Source organism: Myxine glutinosa, chromosome 1 (genome assembly GCF_964187855.1).
Source record: "Myxine glutinosa chromosome 1, kmMyxGlut1.1, whole genome shotgun sequence".
Taxonomy (NCBI): domain Eukaryota; kingdom Metazoa; phylum Chordata; class Myxini; order Myxiniformes; family Myxinidae; genus Myxine; species Myxine glutinosa.
Genome location: NC_136261.1, coordinates 269,349,271 through 269,367,670, shown reverse-complemented (window position 1 = coordinate 269,367,670; position 18,400 = coordinate 269,349,271). Strand labels below are relative to the sequence as shown.

The window sequence follows — 18,400 nt, the reverse complement described above, 5'->3', positions numbered from 1 at the left end:
CTCATCTATTGACAAATCTGCAATTATAATTTTTTTTGAAGTTCAAATGACCGCGGGAGATCGCGTTATCGTGAGCACGTTCTGGAAAGACAAAATGGTGTGTTTCTTCTTCTTTCAACAATAAAGACATAGCTTCGCGACCGTACATCCAATCATCTTGAAAGTTTGCACACTTGTTTCGCTTGATGAGAGCCACATTGCATTAAAAATTCAAGTCGATCCATGCAGTGGTTCAAGAGTTACAAGCTTTTTAAAATTTAAACTTCCATTATTTATTGCGGCCAAACCATGTGACTTATCAAAACGTCTCAAGTAACGATGAAACATCCCCCCATGAGGAACATTTGTGTAAAGTTTCCACTCGATATCTCCACAAATTATGGAGGTGATTCCATTTCTAGTTTGAAATTTTAAAACGTCATAACTCTGAAACCACGTGTCGGATGACGTCGTGCTCGTTGACTTTTTTGTTCGTCATGGGTATGCGAATATGCATGCCAAGTTTGGGCTCGATCCGTTCAGCCGTTGCGGAGAAAAAGGGGTTTTTGTGTTTTTTCACGGAAACCAAGATGGCGGCCGAACCATGTGACGTATGACTTCGAAAATTTTTGCATTCTGAGTTTTTGTTAACTAAGCATCTGGGGAAAAAATCCCATTTTCGGGGGAGAAAAATTGTGTTTGACGAATTCTAACCTCTTAATGTTCGCATTTTTGATATACTCAATAAACATGTTTTTTGTTTCCATTGCAGAGTTCTTTAGAATGAGCCATTCCTCAAATTTTTCCATTGAGCCGTTTCGGAGATACAGAGGGGCAAAGTTGAAGGTGTTTTACAAGATGGCGCCCATACCACGTGACCTATGATGTCATCATTAGCATTAAAAAATTCTACGAGCCCAGCCGATCATTTGATGAAAATTTCCTGTCAATCCGACCAGCGGTTGCTGAGAAACTTAATTATGAAGTTTTCAGAGGTGCAAAATATGGCGGAGGAATAATAATAATAAGAAAAACTCTAGCAGTAATAATAGGTTACTCTCCATTTATGGAGAGTAAACCTAATAAGGGGATGAGTAATTAGTATAATAATTGCAGGTTTTTGTACGTAATTAGCCTGAGTTGTCAAGTCTGAATAGTGAGTGTATCATGTAGCACTCACTATTCCTGGTGGTAGTGGCTATTACAAGTAATAACAAGAAAAAGTGCAATCAGAGATTGGAAACCCTCGCCAGGATGTATTTTCAGTCGTTTTTAAGGCTTTTGTGTTAAAACAAATACGGCGGCCGAACCACGTGACCGATGACGTCATCATTTTTTTTTTCTAAACGAATTTATTCCAAGATTATGCTCAACAAATTTCATCTTGATCGGATGAAGTTTTGTACTTGTCGAATTATGACGTCATAATGGAGGCACCTATGACATCATAATTAACATATTTTATTCCCCATGGAGAGTTCTTTAAAATGAGCCATGTCTCAATTTTTTCTGTTCAGCACTTTCTGAGATAGAGACGTGCAAAGTTTTTTGTTTTTTCCAAGATGGCGGCCAAACCATGTGACTGATGACGTCATCATTTTTTTTCTCCACCAGTTTATGCCGACATGGCGCTCAAGAAATTTCATCTTGATTGGATGAAGTTTTGTACTTGTCGAATTATGACGTCATAATGGAGGCACCTATGACATCATAAACATATTGTATTCCCCATGGAGAGCTCTTTACAACGAGCCATGTCTAAATTTTTTCTATTCAGCACTTTCCGAGATATAGAGGTGCAAAGTTTTTCGGTTATTTCCAAGATGGCAGCCGAACCACGTGACCTATGACGTCATAATTATCATTAAAAAATTACACAGGTGGAGTTGCACCTCTGGCGAAAATTTCCTGTCAATCGGACCAACGGTTGCAGAGAAAACCATATTTATTCTGTGCGGACAAACAGACAAACAAACGGACTCAAATGCAATACCCTCTCCTCTCGCGAGGGTAATGATGTAAAAAATATATTGATTCTCTGCATGAAAACCATAGACAATGGCAATTATCATGATCGTTCAAGGTTTGTTTGTTTGTTTGACTTGTATGCACTTCTGCACCACTGAACCAAATTCTGCAAACTGCAGCTTGTGCTCAATAGTCCAGTCAATCTATGCCATTTTGGGGTCGAACCCACCACAAATTGCAATAGTAATGAAACATGCATTTTTCAATGTCAAATTTAGTGGAGAATGACATACTAAAAGTCAAGGAGAATCGGAGCATTGGAACATTTCCAATTTTTGCAATCTTTAAGAGAAGGTTTTAAGCGAAAATCTGCATAAATTTTTCAGACCAAAAACTGTTTCCGTGCTAAATCCTTATGAGATCCTGCAATTTTATGTCCCTGAGGCCTGCAATGTAATGGCTTTATGTGAACAAGTTCATATCGTACTATATATACAAAAAAAATCGTTAAATAATATTGAAAATAATATTGAAAAAAAAAAAAAATATTGAAAAAAAAAAAAAGTGTTTTATTTAATAATTGAATGAACTGCGATTCAAGCACCAACCTAAGAGCTTATTCTTCTTCTGGATCACTTTCTGGTTCTGACAAGGTCACATTAGAACAGTGAAGTCCTTTGCATTCACTGCATGCGTAAGAGCATTCCAGGCTGTACTTGCGACAGCTGCATCGTAGGGTGCTGCAGTCTGTTTTGCAGCCACAGTGGATGGCATCTAGAAGGTAATCTGGAGCAGGCTTCATCTCGGTCATCACGGGAACCATTCTCTCGTCACGGATAGCCCATCCCCAACCATTGGCATCCATGGCAACTCCTTGCCACTGCTGAACCTGAACATACACCCGTAGGCAATGTTGCTTTGCAGATGCTGATGTAGGGGGCAGGGTACGAGGCTCAACTCTGACAGTGCTTGTTGAAACCTTCTGGTGGAAGCGTTGAAGCCTCAGCATGTCCAGTGTTTCCCCGGGCTGGGCATTATACAAGCAAACCAGGGCATTCTCTCCAGCTGTCATGACATCCTCTTTTGACGCTCCAGGAGTGTTGAAGTTTGCCAAAAGCTCGGAGAAATACGCACTGGAGTTCAGCTTCTTCAAGGCTGTTGATTTGCCAATCGAGTAAATTCTTGACGTGGTATCACAACCCAGGAGTCCATGTGCAACAAGAAGCTTGTCACAAACATTGCGTCCAAGTGTCTTTTGCACTTGCTCGATATTCCAACATCTTGCTTGCCTCCTTGACGTCAGCTTAGGCTCAGGTCGGAAGAACAGGTTGTGAGATGTGGGCCCTGCACGACTGCAAAGGAGAACAAGAAGATCGGTGTCGTCGCCAACTATCACGGTGTCCTTGGTGTTTGCACATGCAATGGCTGTCTCCACTATGAGAACATCTGCATCTGCCCTGGCATGATGAACAGCGTTGTGCCGCCGTTGAAGGTCATCACTCAGTAGATTGATGAAACGTTGTTTATTTGTTTGGTTGGCAAGGAAGTCATCTTTATTCATAGTACATACCATGTCCGTTGTGAAGTTGACAAGGGGACTGCTGTGAGATCGAACGCGCCTGCTGTGCGCTACATCTTTGGTGGAGGGTGCGCTCACATATCCATCGAACACTATGACAGCGTTACCATACCTGTCTCCAACATATCGCACGTAGTGACTGGCGATTCCTCCATATGTCTCGCCAGAATTCCAAGGAATTCTGTGTAGCAATGCCCCACCATCCAGAACATATTGCACATTCTGTGGCAGCACTGTGTTGCGAACGTCAAGGGGGAGTTGTTTCCAAATGGCTTCGGCTAGCGCTGGCTTGTCGGCCTCAAGCAGGATATCAGTGGTCTTAAACAGTGCTGGTGGGAAACTGCTTAGTTCGTACTTGAAGACATCTTTGAGGTCATCACAGCGTGATCCTGCCGTACTCAGACGTTGGAACAACAGTTGTGGATCTATCAGAACGGATTGTCTGCCAGTTTTCAATGATGAACGTGTGTCAAGAGTCACAACCTGATCTTTCTTCTTGAACGTGTGATCAAGAACCTTTTTGTCAAGCATTCCATCTAAGATCTTTCTGCCGACTGACGCTGCTTGGTCAGCATTGACCGAATCTCCAGCTGTGATGCCAGTGTCAATGCTTTGCAGAGTTGGATCGTTTCCAAAGGGATCCTTTGATGACAGGTAGCGAATAAGTTTGTGCGTGTCATCTGTGTCCCGTCCTTGTCGAGCTGCGCTTTGTTCTTTGTGCTGGTCACTGGTCCCATACTGCACTGATGTGTACTCTTGCAAAGCCATGTTGACCTCTGCACATATGGGGGTGGACAGCAGCCACGTGATCCTTTGCGGCTCGCTCATTCCACGACCCCTTGTTAGTCCCCCTGTCCCTTCACACTTCTCATGAGCACTTGCTCGATCACAAGATCTGTGGACAAGCCGGCCCAGTACCGATCTGAACGCCGCACTACGTGAAATCCATTCTGGAACTGATGGTGGACCTCCGGATGCTGAATAGACAGTTGTGCCAGTCGCTGCAGGTAGATGTACACAGATTTTGTGTACAGATTGTGGCCTGCAGCTGCTAGGTAGGGCAACATGTCGTGCAAAGCGTGCACGTGCAGACGCCAGTCACCAGTGCGTTCCGACCTCAGGAATGTCCTCAGAATGTCTATCATGTCCATGTATTGCAGCCATAGCTGTGCTGTATGCAGATCCTTCTTCGATTGTCGAGCAACATTCATGATGTCACGAACAGAGTCCAGAACCGGGGCTGAAAGGATATCTTCAGTGCAACCCTCACCCTTCAACAATGAATCATACAGGTTTCGTAGCTCACACAGGTCAACTGGGCCAGCTCCCACACTTTGCGACCCTGACTCGGTATCACGCGGATCCATGGCTGCCTGTCCTGCCTCGGTATCATGCGGATCCATGGCTGCCTGTGCCTCATCTATGCTTTGCATTATCGCGTCTTCACTTGGTTCGTCATCTCCTGTAGTGCCCTGAGGGCCATCATCCTGAGCCTGCGAACAAGCAGGCACTAGCGTACCAAGTACCCTTTCTGCGAGGAGAGTGTTCAGTGCTGCATCAACCAAGAGATGACCATGGATAGCTCGGTCATATGCCTTGCCAGAGAGCATGTGCGTTACAGTGTTCTCAGCATACACCAGTTCCAGAACAGAGCGCAGTCCAGATCCTGACATGCATCAGTTCGGGCAGTTGAGGCGAGGCGAGGCAGGGATTATCTGGTTGAGGCTTCTGATTGGTTCTCAGCTGGATTGCACTATAGGCTATTCCGAATCTTTTGATACCACACTTTTTGAGATTGGTTATATAAAAGCGACCGTATCCAAGGTCCAAAGTCGTTGCTATGGAGATCATTGTTCGTGTAATAAAATTTTATTCACCTAATTAGGCTTTGTTCACCTAATTAGACTAGAGTAAAATCTAATTTGATATAAGAATATGATAGACCATTATATTAGCTTTCAAAATTCATTGATATGTATATTTTCGAAAAAATTCAATTTTATTGGGATAAAGCTACCTTAAATGTCAATTATCTCAATATATATACCTTTACATGTCAAATGTATTGTAAAACCAGGGCATAAGGCCTGTCTTACACTCTTAAACACTTACATTTCTGACATCTTTTGAGAATGTGAACGAAATAACAAATTAAGTGCATTATTTTGTGCCATTTTTATTAGCTTATTTTCGTGCATAACTGTCAAAAAGTGGTTGCTCGAAATGAATGTGTTCCAATGCCTCGTTATTCCTTGACTTTTACTATGTTATTACATGGGTCAAAAGAAGCAAAAATGCCAAGTTTCATTACTATTGCAATTTGTGGTGGGTATATTCGTAAAATGACCGGCCTACAAGGGAGAAAGGGGAGTAAATGTAGTGAGAGAAGGGATATGTGGGAGCAGATGAAAGGTTTGAGGGAAGTGAGTGATTGGATTGAGTGGAAGTATGTGAAGAGGCAGTGGGAAAAGGAGAATACGTGGAAGTGGATGAAGGCTTTGAAAGAAATGTGTGAAGGTGCAGAGGAGATGGGAGAAGGGGTTGCTGAGTAGATATATTATAATTCCGTTGCCTAATGTGCTCACTCCATGGCCAATTCTCCATCCCTTTTCTGCCCATTCCCTTCTGCACATTGCTGATGTGTCATTCTCTCGCCCCTTTATTGTAAGAGTTTCCATGAGCCTTGGCCCTTGAAAATAAAAAAACCCCGAAATCAGAAATACATTCGGGGTCATGAATTTTGACATGAAGTCATGAGTTGCCATTTTCCCAATGGAAGCCAACACTGTACTCACTGAGTCAATCTCCACTGAGAAATAATCCCTCAACATTTCAGCTTTGTTCTGGAGGGATGAGACAACGTGTTGGGCAAGCTCCTCATGGGGTCCGTCCTCCTCCGTCCATCCACTTTGTGGACTCTCCAATGCCAGCATGGCCAGCTTGTACAATGGTGCTGGGTTCTGATACACATACATGGGCTCAAAGCTCCTCCAAAGTACAGTTGTACTTGTACACACAAAACAACATTCTTCCGCATATTTGGGCCTAGATATGAAAATGTGAAATTGATTACTGTGCAGGTCAGACACTTCACTTTTCACTGATCATATCTCATGTATTACGATAACTAAGATTATTGCACACCGCTCCTTTCCATTGCCATCTCCAGGCGCTGCATAACGTCATTGCCGGGCACCGAAGGTGGCCCGACAATGACGCACGCTGAAAGGGAGCACTCAGTTTTCACTCCGGTTGTTTGTATGTTGTACACCGCACCTTTCCTATGCTATCTCCAGGCATTGAAAATCGTCATTGCTGGGCACCGAAGGGGGCTCGGCAGTGACGCACGCTGAAAGGGAGCACTCAGTTTTCACTCCGGTTGTTTGTATGTTGTACACCGCACCTTTCCTATGCTATCTCCAGGCATTGAAAATCGTCATTGCTGGGCACCGAAGGGGGCTCGGCAGTGACGCACGCTGAAAGGGAGTACTCAGTTTTCACTCTGGTTGTTTGTTTGTTTGTTTTCTTGCTTTCTTGGTTGTCCGGGCGATATCTCAGCCATCCTTTGAGCAAGAAAGCTGAAATTTCGGCACAATAGTGAGCAAGTGCTTTGTCAAAAACAGTATTTTTTGTTTTTTGATTAATCAATTAATTGAGGAGTTATTTAATTATTAGCGATTAATTAAGTCCTTATTTAATTAATCAAATTTCCTTTCTCTTCTGACAATTAACTCAGGCACCTTTTGAGTTAGGAAGCTCATATTTGGACATGCCAATGACCAGGTGATTTGGCTGCAAAAGCTGCAAAAGATTTTTGATTTATTAATTAATCAATTAATCGATTAATTATTTAATTATTGGATTAATGACTAAAATTTTTTTTTTGTTTGTTTGTTACAGAATCTGATGAAATGGTGGTGGTTTATGTGTTCTCTGACCGAATTGATTAATATTTTAATTTTTTATGATTATTATTTATTTATTTTTATTATTAATCATTTATTTATTTTCTTTCTCATTTGGCCAATATCTCAGGCACCTTTTGAGCTCGGAAGCTAATATTTGGACATGAGTGACCAAGTGATGTGGCTATCAAGGATATTTTTGATTTATTGATTAATCAATTAATCGATTAATTATTGAATTATTCGATTAAGTACTAAAAAAAAAAAAAAAAATTTCAGTTACAGATTCTGATGAAATGGTGGTGGTTTATGTGTTCTGTGACCGAATTGATTAATAATTTAATTTTTTAATGATTATTATTTATTTATTTTCATTATTAATCATTTATTTATTTTCTTTCTCATTTGGCCAATATCTCAGGCACCTTTTGAGCTGGGAAGCTAATATTTGGACCTGACAGTGACCAAGTGATGTGGCTATCAAGGATATTTTTGATTTATTGATTAATCATTTTATCGATTAATTATTTATTGATTAATTGATTAATTATTGATTAATCAATTAATTATTTAATTTTTTATTAATGACTTATTTAATTAAATTCCTAAAAGACATCTTCGGATGAAGCACTTGTGGTTTAATTATGCTTTTCGCCAATTGATTAAGAAAATATTTTGTGATAATCTTTTATTGATTTTAATTATACAATTAATCCATCAATTAGCGTACACCTCTCCCTCCCAATGCAGCCTCTATGAGGTGCACTGCGGTATTGCCGGGCGCTGGAGGCGCCCCGGCAATGCTGCGCTGTAGGATATTTAATTATTTGGCATGGGGGCGGTGTACTTTGAATGTATTGTACACCGCTCCTTTCCTATGCCATCTCCAGGCATTGCAAATCGTCATTGCTGGGCACCGAAGGGGGCTCAGCAGTGACGCACGCTGAAAGAGAGTACTCAGTTTTCACTCTGGTTGTTGTACACCGCTCCTTTCCTATGCCATCTCCAGGCATTGCAAATCGTCATTGCTGGGCACCGAAGGGGGCTCGGCAGTGACGCACGCTGAAAGAGAGTACTCAGTTTTCACTCTGGTTGTTTGTTTTCTTGCTTTCTTGTTGTACACCGCTCCTTTCCTATGCCATCTCCAGGCTTTGCAAATCGTCATTGCCGGGCACCGAAGGGGGCTCGGCAGTGACGCACGCTGAAAGAGAGTACTCAGTTTTCACTCTGGTTGTTTGTTTGTTGTACACCGCTCCTTTCCAATGCCATCTCCAGGCATTGCAAATCGTCATTGCCGGGCACCGAAGGGGGCTCGGCAGTGACGCACGCTGAAAGAGAGTACTCAGTTTTCACTCTGGTTGTTTGTTTGTTTGTTTGTTTGTTTGTTTTCTTGTTTTCTTTCTTGTTTTCTTTCTTGCTTTCTTTCTTGCTTTCTTTCTTGTTTGTTTGTCCGGACGATATCTCAGCCATCCTTTAAGCTAGGAAGCTGAAATTTCGGCACAATAGTGAGCAAGTCCTTTGTCAAAAACGGTATTTTTTTTTTTGATTAATCAATAAATTGAGGAGTTATTTAATTATTAGCGATTAATTAAGTACTTATTTAATTAATCAAATTTCCTTTCTCTTCTGACCATTAACTCAGGCACCTTTTGAGTTAGGAAGCTGATATTTGGACATGCCAATGACCAGGTGATTTGGCTGCAAAGGATATTTTTGATTTATTAATTAATCAATTAATCGATTAATTATTTAATTATTCGATTAATGACCAAATTTTTTTTTTTTTAAAGTTACAGATTCTGATGAAATAGTGGTAGTTTATGTGTTCTCTGACCAAATTGATTAATAATTTAATTTTTTTATCATTATTATTTATTTATTTTCATTATTAATCATTTATTTATTTTCTTTCTCATTTGGCCAATATCTCAGGCACCTTTTGAGCTGGGAAGCTAATATTTGGACATGAGTGACCAAGTGATGTGGCTATCAAGGATATTTTTGATTTATTGATTAATCATTTCATCTATTAATTATTTATTGATTAATCGATTAATTATTTATTGAGTAATCAATTAATTATTTAATTTTTTATAAATGACTTATTTAATTAAATTTCTAAAAGATACATCTTCGGATGAAGCACGAGTGGTTTAGTTATGCGATTAGCCAATTGATTATGAAAATATTTTATGATCATTTATATATTTTAATTTCACAATTAATCAATCAATTAGTGTACACTTCTCCCTCCCAATGCAGCCTCAATGAGCTGCACTGCGGTATTGCCGGGCGCCGGAGGTGCCCCGGCAATGCCGCGCTGCAGCATATTTAATTATTTGGCATGGGGCGGTGTACTTTGAATGTATGTGTACTTGTTTGTTTTCTTTCTTGTTGTACACCGCTCCTTTCCTATGCCATCTCCAGGCATTGCAAATCGTCATTGCCGGGCACCAAAGGGGGCTCGGCAGTGACGCACGCTGAAAGAGAGTACTCAGTTTTCACTCTGGTTTCTTTCTTGTTTGTTTTCTTTCTTGTTTTCTTTCTTGTTTGTTTTCTTTCTTGTTTGTCCGGGCGATATCTCAGCCATCCTTTAAGCTAGGAAGCTGAAATTTCGGCACAATAGTGAGCAAGTCCTTTGTCAAAAACGGTATTTTTTTTTTTGGATTAATCAATAAATTGAGGAGTTATTTAATTATTAGCGATTAATTAAGTACTTGTTTAATTAATCAAATTTCCTTTCTCTTCTGACCATTAACTCAGGCACCTTTTGAGTTAGGAAGCTGATATTTGGACATGCCAATGACCAGGTGATTTGGCTGCAAAGGATATTTTTGATTTATTAATTAATCAATTAATCGATTAATTATTTAATTATTCGACAAATGACAAAAAAAATTTTTTTTTTAAAGTTACAGATTCTGATGAAATAGTGGTAGTTTCTGTGTTCTCTGACCAAATTGATTAATAATTTAATTTTTTTATGATTATTATTTATTTATTTTCATTATTAATCATTTATTTATTTTCTTTCTCATTTGGCCAATATCTCAGGCACCTTTTGAGCTGGGAAGCTAATATTTGGACATGAGTGACCAAGTGATGTGGATATCAAGGATATTTTTGATTTATTGATTAATCATTTCATCTATTAATTATTTATTGATTAATCGATTAATTATTTATTGAGTAATCAATTAATTATTTAATTTTTTATAAATGACTTATTTAATTAAATTTCTAAAAGATACATCTTCTGATGAAGCACTAGTGGTTTAGTTATGCGATTAGCCAATTGATTATGAAAATATTTTGTGATAATCTTTTATTGATTTTAATTATACAATTAATCAATCAATTAGTGTACACCTCTCCCTCCCAATGCAGCCTCAATGAGCTGCACTGCGGTATTGCCGGGCGCCTGAGGCGCCCCGGCAATGCCGCGCTGCAGCATATTTAATTATTTGGCATGGGGCGGTGTACTTTGAATGTATGTGTACTTGTTGTACACCGCTCCTTTCCTATGCCATCTCCAGGCATTGCAAATCGTCATTGCCGGGCACCAAAGGGGGCTCGGCAGTGACGCACGCTGAAAGAAAGTACTCAGTTTTCACTCTGGTTTCTTTCTTTCTTGTTTGTTTTCTTTCTTTCTTGTTTGTTTTCTTTCTTTCTTTCTTGTTTGTTTTCTTTCTTGTTTGTCCGGGCGATATCTCAGCCATCCTTTGAGCTAGGAAGCTGAAATTTCGGCACAATAGTGAGCAAGTCTTTTGTCAAAAACGGTATTTTTTTTTTGATTAATCAATAAATTGAGAAGTTATTTAATTATTAGCGATTAATTAAGTACTTATTTAATTAATCAAATTTCCTTTCTCTTCTGACCATTAACTCAGGCACCTTTTGAGTTAGGAAGCTGACATTTGGACATGCCAATGACCAGGTGATTTGGCTGCAAAGGATATTTTTGATTTATTAATTAATCAATTAATCGATAAATTATTTAATTATTCGATTAATGACCAAAAAATTTTTTTTTTTAAAGTTACAGATTCTGATGAAATAGTGGTAGTTTATGTGTTCTCTGACCAAATTGATTAATAATTTAATTTTTTTATGATTATTATTTATTTATTTTCATTATTAATCATTTATTTATTTTCTTTCTCATTTGGCCAATATCTCAGGCACCTTTTGAGCTGGGAAGCTAATATTTGGACATGAGTGACCAAGTGATGTGGCTATCAAGGATATTTTTGATTTATTGATTAATCATTTCATCTATTAATTATTTATTGATTAATCGATTAATTATTTATTGAGTAATCAATTAATTATTTAATTTTTTATAAATGACTTATTTAATTAAATTTCTAAAAGATACATATTCGGATGAAGCACGAGTGGTTTAGTTATGCGATTAGCCAATTGATTATGAAAATATTTTATGATCATTTATATATTTTAATTTCACAATTAATCAATCAATTAGTGTACACCTCTCCCTCCCAATGCAGCCTCAATGAGCTGCACTGCGGTATTGCCGGGCGCCGGAGGTGCCCCGGCAATGCCGCGCTGCAGCATATTTAATTATTTGGCATGGGGCGGTGTACTTTGAATGTATGTGTACTTGTTTGTTTTCTTTCTTGTTGTACACCGCTCCTTTCCTATGCCATCTCCAGGCATTGCAAATCGTCATTGCCGGGCACCAAAGGGGGCTCGGCAGTGACGCACGCTGAAAGAAAGTACTCAGTTTTCACTCTGGTTTCTTTCTTTCTTGTTTGTTTTCTTTCTTTCTTTCTTGTTTGTTTTCTTTCTTGTTTGTCCGGGCGATATCTCAGCCATCCTTTGAGCTAGGAAGCTGAAATTTCGGCACAATAGTGAGCAAGTCTTTTGTCAAAAACGGTATTTTTTTTTTTTGATTAATCAATAAATTGAGAAGTTATTTAATTATTAGCGATTAATTAAGTACTTATTTAATTAATCAAATTTCCTTTCTCTTCTGACCATTAACTTAGGCACCTTTTGAGTTAGGAAGCTGACATTTGGACATGCCAATGACCAGGTGATTTGGCTGCAAAGGATATTTTTGATTTATTAATTAATCAATTAATCGATAAATTATTTAATTATTCGATTAATGACAAAAAAATTTTTTTTTTTTAAGTTACAGATTCTGATGAAATAGTGGTAGTTTATGTGTTCTCTGACCAAATTGATTAATAATTTAATTTTTTTATGATTATTATTTATTTATTTTCATTATTAATCATTTATTTATTTTCTTTCTCATTTGGCCAATATCTCAGGCACCTTTTGAGCTGGGAAGCTAATATTTGGACATGAGTGACCAAGTGATGTGGCTATCAAGGATATTTTTGATTTATTGATTAATCATTTCATCTATTAATTATTTATTGATTAATCGATTAATTATTTATTGAGTAATCAATTAATTATTTAATTTTTTATAAATGACTTATTTAATTAAATTTCTAAAAGATACATCTTCGGATGAAGCACGAGTGGTTTAGTTATGCGATTAGCCAATTGATTATGAAAATATTTTATGATCATTTATATTTTTTAATTTCACAATTAATCAATCAATTAGTGTACACCTCTCCCTCCCAATGCAGCCTCAATGAGCTGCACTACGGTATTGCCGGGCGCCGGAGGTGTCCCGGCAATGCCGCGCTGCAGCATATTTAATTATTTGGCATGGGGCGGTGTACTTTGAACGTATGTGTACTTGTTTGTTTTCTTTCTTGTTTTCTTTCTTGTTTGTTTTCTTTCTTGTTTGTCCGGGCGATATCTCAGCCATCCTTTAAGCTAGGAAGCTGAAATTTCGGCACAATAGTGCGCAAGTCCTTTGTCAAAAACGGTATTTTTTTTTTGGATTAATCAATAAATTGAGGAGTTATTTAATTATTAGCGATTAATTAAGTACTTATTTAATTAATCAAATTTCCTTTCTCTTCTGATCATTAACTCAGGCACCTTTTGAGTTAGGAAGCTGATATTTGGACATGCCAATGACCAGGTGATTTGGCTGCAAAGGATATTTTTAATTTATTAATTAATCAATTAATCGATTAATTATTTAATTATTCGATTAATGACAAAAAAAATTTTTTTGTTAAAGTTACAGATTCTGATGAAATAGTGGTAGTTTCTGTGTTCTCTGACCAAATTGATTAATAATTTAATTTTTTTATGATTATTATTTATTTATTTTCATTATTAATCATTTATTTATTTTCTTTCTCATTTGGCCAATATCTCAGGCACCTTTTGAGCTGGGAAGCTAATATTTGGACATGAGTGACCAAGTGATGTGGCTATCAAGGATATTTTTGATTTATTGATTAATCATTTAATCGATTAATTATTTATTGATTAATCGATTAATTATTTATTGAGTAATCAATTAATTATTTAATTTTTTATTAATGACTTATTTAATTACATTTCTGAAAGATACATCTTCGGATGAAGCACTAGTGGTTTAGTTATGCTATTAGCCAATTGATTATGAAAATATTTTGTGATAATCTTTATTGATTTTAATTATACAAATCAATCAATCAATTAGTGTACACCTCTCCCTCCCAATGCAGCCTCAATGAGCCGCTCTGTTGGATATTTAATTATTTGGCATGGGGGCGGTGCACTTTGAATGTATGTGTACTTGTTGTACACCGCTCCTTTCCTATGCCACCTCCAGGCATTGCAAATCGTCATTGCCGGGCACCGAAGGGGGCTTGGCAGTGACGCACGCTGAAAGAGAGTACTCAGTTTTCACTCTGGTTTCTTGTTTGTTTGTTTTCTTGTTTCCTTGGTTGTCCGGACGATATCTCAGCCATCCTTTGAGCTAGGAAGCTGAAATTTCGGCACAATAGTGAGCAAGTCCTTTGTCAAAAACGGTATTTTTTGTTTTTTGATTAATCAATTAATTGAGGAGTTATTTAATTATTAGCGTTTAATTAAGTACTTATTTAATTAATTAAATTTCATTTCTCTTCTGACCATTATTAACTCAGGCACCTTTTGAGTTAGGAAGCTGATATTTGGACATGCCAATGACCAGGTGATTTGGCTGCAAAGGATATTTTTGATTTATTAATTAATCAATTAATCGATTAATTATTTAATTATTCGATTAATGACAAAAAATTTTTTTTTTTTAAAGTTACAGATTCTGATGAAATAGTGGTAGTTTATGTGTTCTCTGACCAAATTGATTAATAATTTAATTTTTTTATGATTATTATTTATTTATTTTCATTATTAATCATTTATTTATTGTACACCGCTCCTTTCCTATGCCATCTCCAGGCATTGCAAATCGTCATTGCCGGGCACCAAAGGGGGCTCGGCAGTGACGCACGCTGAAAGAGAGTACTCAGTTTTCACTCTGGTTTCTTGTTTGTTTTCTTGTTTGTTTGTTTTCTTTCTTGGTTGTCCGGACGATATCTCAGCCATCCTTTGAGCTAGGAAGCTGAAATTTCGGCATAGTAGTGAGCAAGTCCTTTGTCAAATACGGTATTTTTTGTTTTTTGAATAATCAATTAATTGAGGAGTTATTTAATTATTAGCGTTTAATTAAGTACTTATTTAATTAATTAAATTTCATTTCTCTTCTGACCATTATTAACTCAGGCACCTTTTGAGTTAGGAAGCTGATATTTGGACATGCCAATGACCAGGTGATTTGGCTGCAAAGGATATTTTTGATTTATTAATTAATCAATTAATCGATTAATTATTTAATTATTCGATTAATGACAAAAAAATTTTTTTTTTTTAAGTTACAGATTCTGATGAAATAGTGGTAGTTTATGTGTTCTCTGACCAAATTGATTAATAATTTAATTTTTTTATGATTATTATTTATTTATTTTCATTATTAATCATTTATTTATTTTCTTTCTCATTTGGCCAATATCTCAGGCACCTTTTGAGCTGGGAAGCTAATATTTGGACATGAGTGACCAAGTGATGTGGCTATCAAGGATATTTTTGATTTATTGATTAATCATTTCATCTATTAAGTATTTATTGATTAATCGATTAATTATTTATTGAGTAATCAATTAATTATTTAATTTTTTATAAATGACTTATTTAATTAAATTTCTAAAAGATACATCTTCGGATGAAGCACTACTGGTTTAGTTATGCGATTAGCCAATTGATTATGAAAATATTTTGTGATAATCTTTTATTGATTTTAATTATACAATTAATCAATCAATTAGTGTACACCTCTCCCTCCCAATGCAGCCTCAATGAGCTGCACTGCGGTATTGCCGGGCGCCGGAGGCGCCCCGGCAATGCCGCGCTGCAGCATATTTAATTATTTGGCATGGGGCGGTGTACTTTGAATGTATGTGTACTTGTTTTTGATTTATTGATTAATCATTTCATCTATTAATTATTTATTGATTAATCGATTAATTATTTATTGAGTAATCAATTAATTATTTAATTTTTTATAAATGACTTATTTAATTAAATTTCTAAAAGATACATCTTCGGATGAAGCACTAGTGGTTTAGTTATGCGATTAGCCAATTGATTATGAAAATATTTTGTGATAATCTTTTATTGATTTTAATTATACAATTAATCAATCAATTAGTGTACACCTCTCCCTCCCAATGCAGCCTCAATGAGCTGCACTGCGGTATTGCCGGGCGCCGGAGGCGCCCCGGCAATGCCGCGCTGCAGCATATTTAATTATTTGGCATGGGGCGGTGTACTTTGAATGTATGTGTACTTGTTGTACACCGCTCCTTTCCTATGCCACCTCCAGGCATTGCAAATCGTCATTGCCGGGCACCGAAGGGGGCTCGGCAGTGACGCACGCTGAAAGAGAGTACTCAGTTTTCACTCTGGTTTCTTGTTTGTTTTCTTGGTTGTCCGGACGATATCTCAGCCATCCTTTGAGCTAGGAAGCTGAAATTTCGGCACAGTAGTGAGCAAGTCCTTTGTCAAATACGGTATTTTTTGTTTTTTGAATAATCAATTAATTGAGGAGTTATTTAATTATTAGCGTTTAATTAAGTACTTATTTAATTAATTAAATTTCATTTATCTTCTGACCATTATTAACTCAGGCACCTTTTGAGTTAGGAAGCTGATATTTGGACATGCCAATGACCAGGTGATTTGGCTGCAAAGGATATTTTTGATTTATTAATTAATCAATTAATCGATTAATTATTTAATTATTCGATTAATGACAAAAAATTTTTTTTTTTTTAAGTTACAGATTCTGATGAAATAGTGGTAGTTTATGTGTTCTCTGACCAAATTGATTAATAATTTAATTTTTTTATGATTATTATTTATTTATTTTCATTATTAATCATTTATTTATTTTCTTTCTCATTTGGCCAATATCTCAGGCACCTTTTGAGCTGGGAAGCTAATATTTGGACATGAGTGACCAAGTGATGTGGCTATCAAGGATATTTTTGATTTATTGATTAATCATTTCATCTATTAAGTATTTATTGATTAATCGATTAATTATTTATTGAGTAATCAATTAATTATTTAATTTTTTATAAATGACTTATTTAATTAAATTTCTAAAAGATACATCTTCGGATGAAGCACTACTGGTTTAGTTATGCGATTAGCCAATTGATTATGAAAATATTTTGTGATAATCTTTTATTGATTTTAATTATACAATTAATCAATCAATTAGTGTACACCTCTCCCTCCCAATGCAGCCTCAATGAGCTGCACTGCGGTATTGCCGGGCGCCGGAGGCGCCCCGGCAATGCCGCGCTGCAGCATATTTAATTATTTGGCATGGGGCGGTGTACTTTGAATGTATGTGTACTTGTTTTCTTTCTTTCTTGTTTGTCCGGGCGATATCTCAGCCATCCTTTGAGCTAGGAAGCTGAAATTTCGGCACAATAGTGAGCAAGTCCGTTGTCAAAAACGGTATTTTTTGTTTTTTGATTAATCAATTAATTGATGTTATTTAATTATTAGCGATCAATTAAGTACTTATTTAATTAATTAAATTTCATTTCTCTTCTGACCATTAACTCAGGCACCTTTTGAGTTAGGAAGCTGATATTTGGACATGCCAATGACCAGGTGATTTGGCTGCAAAGGCTATTTTTGATTTATTAATTAATCAATTAATCAATTAATCGATTAATTATTTAATTATTTGATTAATGACAAAAATGTTTTTTTTTTTTAAGTTACACATTCTGATGAAATGGTGGTGGTTTATGTGTTCTCTGACCGAATTGATTAATAATTTAATTTTTTTATGATTATTATTTATTTATTTTCATTATTAATCATTTATTTATCTTCTTTCTCATTTGGCCAATATCTCAGGCACCTTTTGAGCTCAGAAGCTAATATTTGGACATGAGTGACCAGGTGATGTGGCTATCAAGGATATTTTTGATTTATTGATTAATCAATTAATCAATGTATCGATTAATTATTTAATTATTCGATTAATCACTAAAAAAATTTTTTTCCCCCAGTTACAGATTCTGATGAAATGGTGGTGGTTTATGTGTTCTGTGACCGAATTGATTGATCATTTAATTTTTTAATGATTATTATTTATTTATTTTCATTATTAATCATTTATTTATTTTCTTTCTCATTTGGCCAATATCTCAGGCACCTTTTGAGCTGGGAAGCTAATATTTGGACATGACAGTGACCAAGTGATGTGGCTATCAAGGATATTTTTGATTAATTGATTAATCATTTCATCGATTCATTATTTATTGATTAATCGATGAATTACTTATTGATTAATCAATGAATTTGCAAAGGACTTCTGTGACTCACTGGGACTGACACAATCTGTCAATTTCCCTACCCGGATTTCAGTCAACGGAGCATCTTCTCTTCTGGACTTGGTTATGACTAACTTCCCTGAAAAGGTCTGCTGCTCTTCTTCTGCTCCAATCGGCTCTTC

At 36.5% G+C, this 18,400-nt stretch overlaps 1 protein-coding gene across 12 annotated transcripts in view; it reads right to left on the bottom strand.

Annotated features, from left to right (window-relative positions):
* MLH1 (mutL homolog 1) overlaps positions 1–18,400 on the bottom strand; it is a 155,025-nt gene that overhangs the window by 22,082 nt on the left and 114,543 nt on the right. For all 12 annotated transcript variants that reach the window (XM_078786812.1, XM_078786834.1, XM_078786850.1 and 9 more), the window contains exon 18: positions 6,322–6,486. In XM_078786812.1, the coding sequence (XP_078642938.1) occupies positions 6,322–6,486 (165 nt within the window). The remainder of the gene's footprint in view (positions 1–6,321; positions 6,487–18,400) is intronic.